The sequence below is a fragment of the Euphorbia lathyris genome, chromosome 10 (genome assembly GCF_963576675.1).
Source record: "Euphorbia lathyris chromosome 10, ddEupLath1.1, whole genome shotgun sequence".
NCBI classification, from domain to species: Eukaryota; Viridiplantae; Streptophyta; class Magnoliopsida; order Malpighiales; family Euphorbiaceae; genus Euphorbia; species Euphorbia lathyris.
In genome coordinates this window covers 19,089,847-19,093,789 of record NC_088919.1, presented here as the reverse complement: position 1 = coordinate 19,093,789, position 3,943 = coordinate 19,089,847, and the positions used below count along the sequence as shown (strand labels likewise).

The 3,943-nt window shown below is 30.8% G+C and overlaps 1 protein-coding gene across 1 annotated transcript; it reads right to left on the bottom strand.

The window, feature by feature from the left end:
- Positions 1 to 313: 313 nt before the first annotated feature.
- On the bottom strand, positions 314 to 3,484 carry LOC136209379 (uncharacterized protein At1g66480-like). The gene is made up of 2 exons (XM_066000825.1): positions 2,845 to 3,484; positions 314 to 693 (listed from the first exon to the last, which is right to left on the bottom strand). Exons 1-2 carry the CDS (start codon positions 3,436 to 3,438, stop codon positions 631 to 633), a joined length of 657 nt encoding a protein of 218 aa, XP_065856897.1. The 5' UTR covers positions 3,439 to 3,484; the 3' UTR covers positions 314 to 630.
- Positions 3,485 to 3,943: the final 459 nt, after the last annotated feature.

Sequence of the window (3,943 nt, the reverse complement as noted above, 5' to 3'; positions counted from 1 at the left end):
ATCCTTTTAAACTATGCATATGATGTAGCCCTAATGAGGCATTTAAGTCTTTTCATTTAAATTAGGAAGAGAGTATATATACTCCTTAATTTGTAAGGAAGATGAACTTTTGATGAATTAAACTAATAGCCTTCTTGAGAGCTTGGATTTCAATCCATTTGGGATTACTCATCTTTCTAGTTTAACTATAAAAGATTGTACTCTTTTGGTTTAAGATTATGTGTTTTTCTTGGAATACATGAACAATATCTTTTAAGAAATGGCAAAAAAAAAAAAAAAAAAAAAAAAAAAAAAAAAACCATTTGCCAGCAGATTGAGTAAATTATATTTTTGATACTTAACCTTTAGTATTTTAGAGTTTGATACATAATTTCATTTCTGACACTTGAATTTAAGGAAACATAGAAAGATAGAAGTAAAGAAATGAAGGACTATGGATATAATATAGAGAGTCATATAAAAAGGTTACATCTATCTCTCACTATATGCTCTACTTTCATAAATAAATAATCCCTACAAACATCTTAAAACACTCCTTTCTCTTCTTATATACAAAACGGAATTAATTCTGTGTGGTAGACCTCATAAACTGTAGCCTGAAGCTGAGAGATTATTCATATGTAATTTTGGTCAATAAGAAGCCACAGCCATTTGCATCTCTGCTTCACTGGCGGCTAGGAAACTTACTCGCTTCTACAAAAATAAAAATCACAATTAATTAACAATTTAGTCAGTAATATATATAAATTTTGTTTTAAGGAACTAATTAAATACTAATATCTAAGTTCATTGTATTATAGCTAGGCCTAGGCTATGCATGTATGTTAAGCAAGTAATTAGAGGAGAAGCAATAAGCTAGTTTTAGTAGTTGCTTAAATTGCACAAACTAGTCCCAAGTTTGACTCTACTCTCATTTATCATTTTGAAACCTAACCTCACCCTTTGTTTGACTTTTGCTTTAAATTTGGCCGGTCACCGTTACTAATTCAGAATCCACATATAAACATTGCTGAGTGAATGAGTAAAGTACTTCTATTGTACTCTTTATTTTTTATATCGGCATTAACCATTTTAACTTTCATTTTATTGAAGAACACATACATCGAGAATATTTTAAAACTTCTAGCGATGAACAACGAAACGCGAGAGAATTAATGTTTAAGATGGCCACAAATGTAAGAGTGATATATAGTTGAAAAAATTCACATGAAATGTATGGTTTGGTCTCCAACTGCATGTTACTTTAATTTCATTAATTAGGATTTGACTAATTTATAACAACCTCTATGTAACCTAATTCTAATTAAGTCAAATAACACCAACTCACATAGTTTTATTGATTGCTATAGGTAGACAAAATCAAACATTTAATTAATTCAATGTTAGTTTCTACTTCACCGACTCACCTCTATATCTCCTTAATTAATTATTTAATTATTTAATTGTCTCCTTAATTTGTTCCAATTTTTTAGCTCAAAAGTGAATAATGTCAACTGAGCCCTAATAATAAGCATTCAAACCTAACATTTTGTGTCCAAATCCTTTTTTGCATATAGTATTAAACAGTCCATCGTATATTAAGCCACTACTTAAAATTCAAAATAAGTTGTGATTATCTTAAAATTATAAATGATGCAATTTCAAACTTAAATTAAATGTATCCTATTTTATGCGAGTTTAATGTTGAGTTAATTACTTCATTACGTTAGATACTTATTGTGTTTGATTATAAATTTACAATTGAAATGGCTTAAACAAGTACTATGATTCTGCTAGATGGTTATTATCACGGTTAGGTGTTTGTTATTAGCTATTAGTTAATCATTAGTATTTAGTAAAAGCATGATAAACTGTGACATGTTGCAGATGGTTATTAATATGAACATATTTTAAATTAATCAATAAATAAATTATAAAAAAATAAAAATAAACGAAATAAAAAATAAAAATAATAACGTATTAAACAAAGTAAAACTTTATTTTTTCATAAATGGTATTAAAAATGTTGGAATGATATTAAAAAAAGGCATAACATTCATTTGACGCTTCAAAATCACTTAGGACTTTAAACCATCAAAATCATCAATTAGATGACTAAACTAAGCATAAATCATTATTTGAGTCTCTATAATATCCTAAAATTAGAAACTGTGACTATTTCATATGGATTGTAATAATCTATGTGTTGGTTCAAAATGCGTTTGGAGAAAAGGATGTCTAAAACTGTTTGGCCGAATGATTTTCGACGAAGCCTCCATTAATGATTTTTTGCTTATAATAGAGCTTCAACTGTTTATTTTTGCTTAGTTTGGGGAACCAAATTGATATTATGCCTTGAAAAAAATACTTATTTTGTGAAAAACTTTAAAACAAACTATTGTTCTTCTATAAAAAAAAAAACATTGTTATTCTAAAAACATAACAAGACGCTACTAAAAAGCTAAAAATCTATGTAATTTTAAACAAATTTGAATAATTAATAAGTTATTTTAAATAAGTTTAGAACACCTATCAATTTGTAAGTTACATTATCATTTGAAGAAAGTTGAAAAAAGAATTAGACATGGAATAAATTGAGTGATGTTTGAAGTATTCAGCCAAAATATGTAGGAGCATAATGCCAAGAACAGAACACCTTCCTTGGGGATTGTTTCCATTGAAAAATCCCCACCAACCATTGGTTCATGAAGGAGGGCTTCCAATTCACATTTAGATCCGTGTTATATGAATGTGTATGAGAGATCTTCCATTTAACATAGAAAACCGGATGCTTCTAATCATTTGTCCAACAATAAAGAAAAAGGCAGTAAACATGGCATTAAAACAGGATTAATGTTGAGTTACCTGAGGTGCCTTAACACCGGTGATTTCAGAAGAACTATTATTCCAATGCATGAATCTCCGACCTCTTTCCCCTTCATTGTTATTATTTTCCATACAAAGAGTCATAATCTTGGCAGCAGCCTCACCTTCATCCTTGCTTTCTAACATCAATTTCTCCACTTGTGCCTTTGGTATTCTCATTTTCACTCTCATCCCCCCACTATCTCCATCATCACTCACTATGCTAACGCTTCTTCTTATAGAATCTCCAGGCTTCATTATCGATAGATCCGACGTCGATCTCCGAGCCAGCATTAGATTTTCCAGCCTATCTTTCGCACTCATGTTAATCCCCGACCGAACCCTTCTTGGTTTCTCCGTTGAAACTTTTGGTAACTCTACTAGAAAATATAGCCTTTTTGCCACCAAATTTTGATCCGATTCTAAAGGCTTCGCTCTAACTCCGTAATGCTTAACGGACTCCGATTCTAACAGGACAAGACCTGGGTAATCTTTAAGCACTTCTCCGGCTTTCACCGGAGTCTTTAATTTCAATGTTTCTCCGGTTATCTTCATTACTTTGACATTCCTTTTCCATCCTAAACTGTTTCCCATTTTCTTTTACAAGTAAAATTTGATGTTTTGAGTTGGGGGTATGGTATGGTATGCTTTAATATATAAAGGTCATGAAGGTACGGGGAGGGGACATATTGGGTCTTAATTAACTTAATTAGATAAGGACAGCTTAGTCAACAAAGAAGGCCTTGTCTTTGTTTATTTTTAAATTGTGGAATTTTTGATAAGAAATGGTAAGTATAGTGTGAAAATGCAAATATAACTTTTCAACGTAGCCACGATCGAGACAAAACAAATAATGCAGCTATAAATCCGTGATGTGAGGAGAAATTAATAAATTCAATGTATAATATTCGAATACAAATATCCTAGAGTGACTTAACGGTAAGTGAAGCGGCTCTTATGGTCCAGTTCGACTTCAGCTACCACTGCTAGATCTTTTGGGGAAATTATTATTAGAAATATTCGGGTTTCCATGTCACATATGTTATAAGTGGAGTCACAATACATATGTCTAAAGGTGAATTGTGATCATCCAAATGAC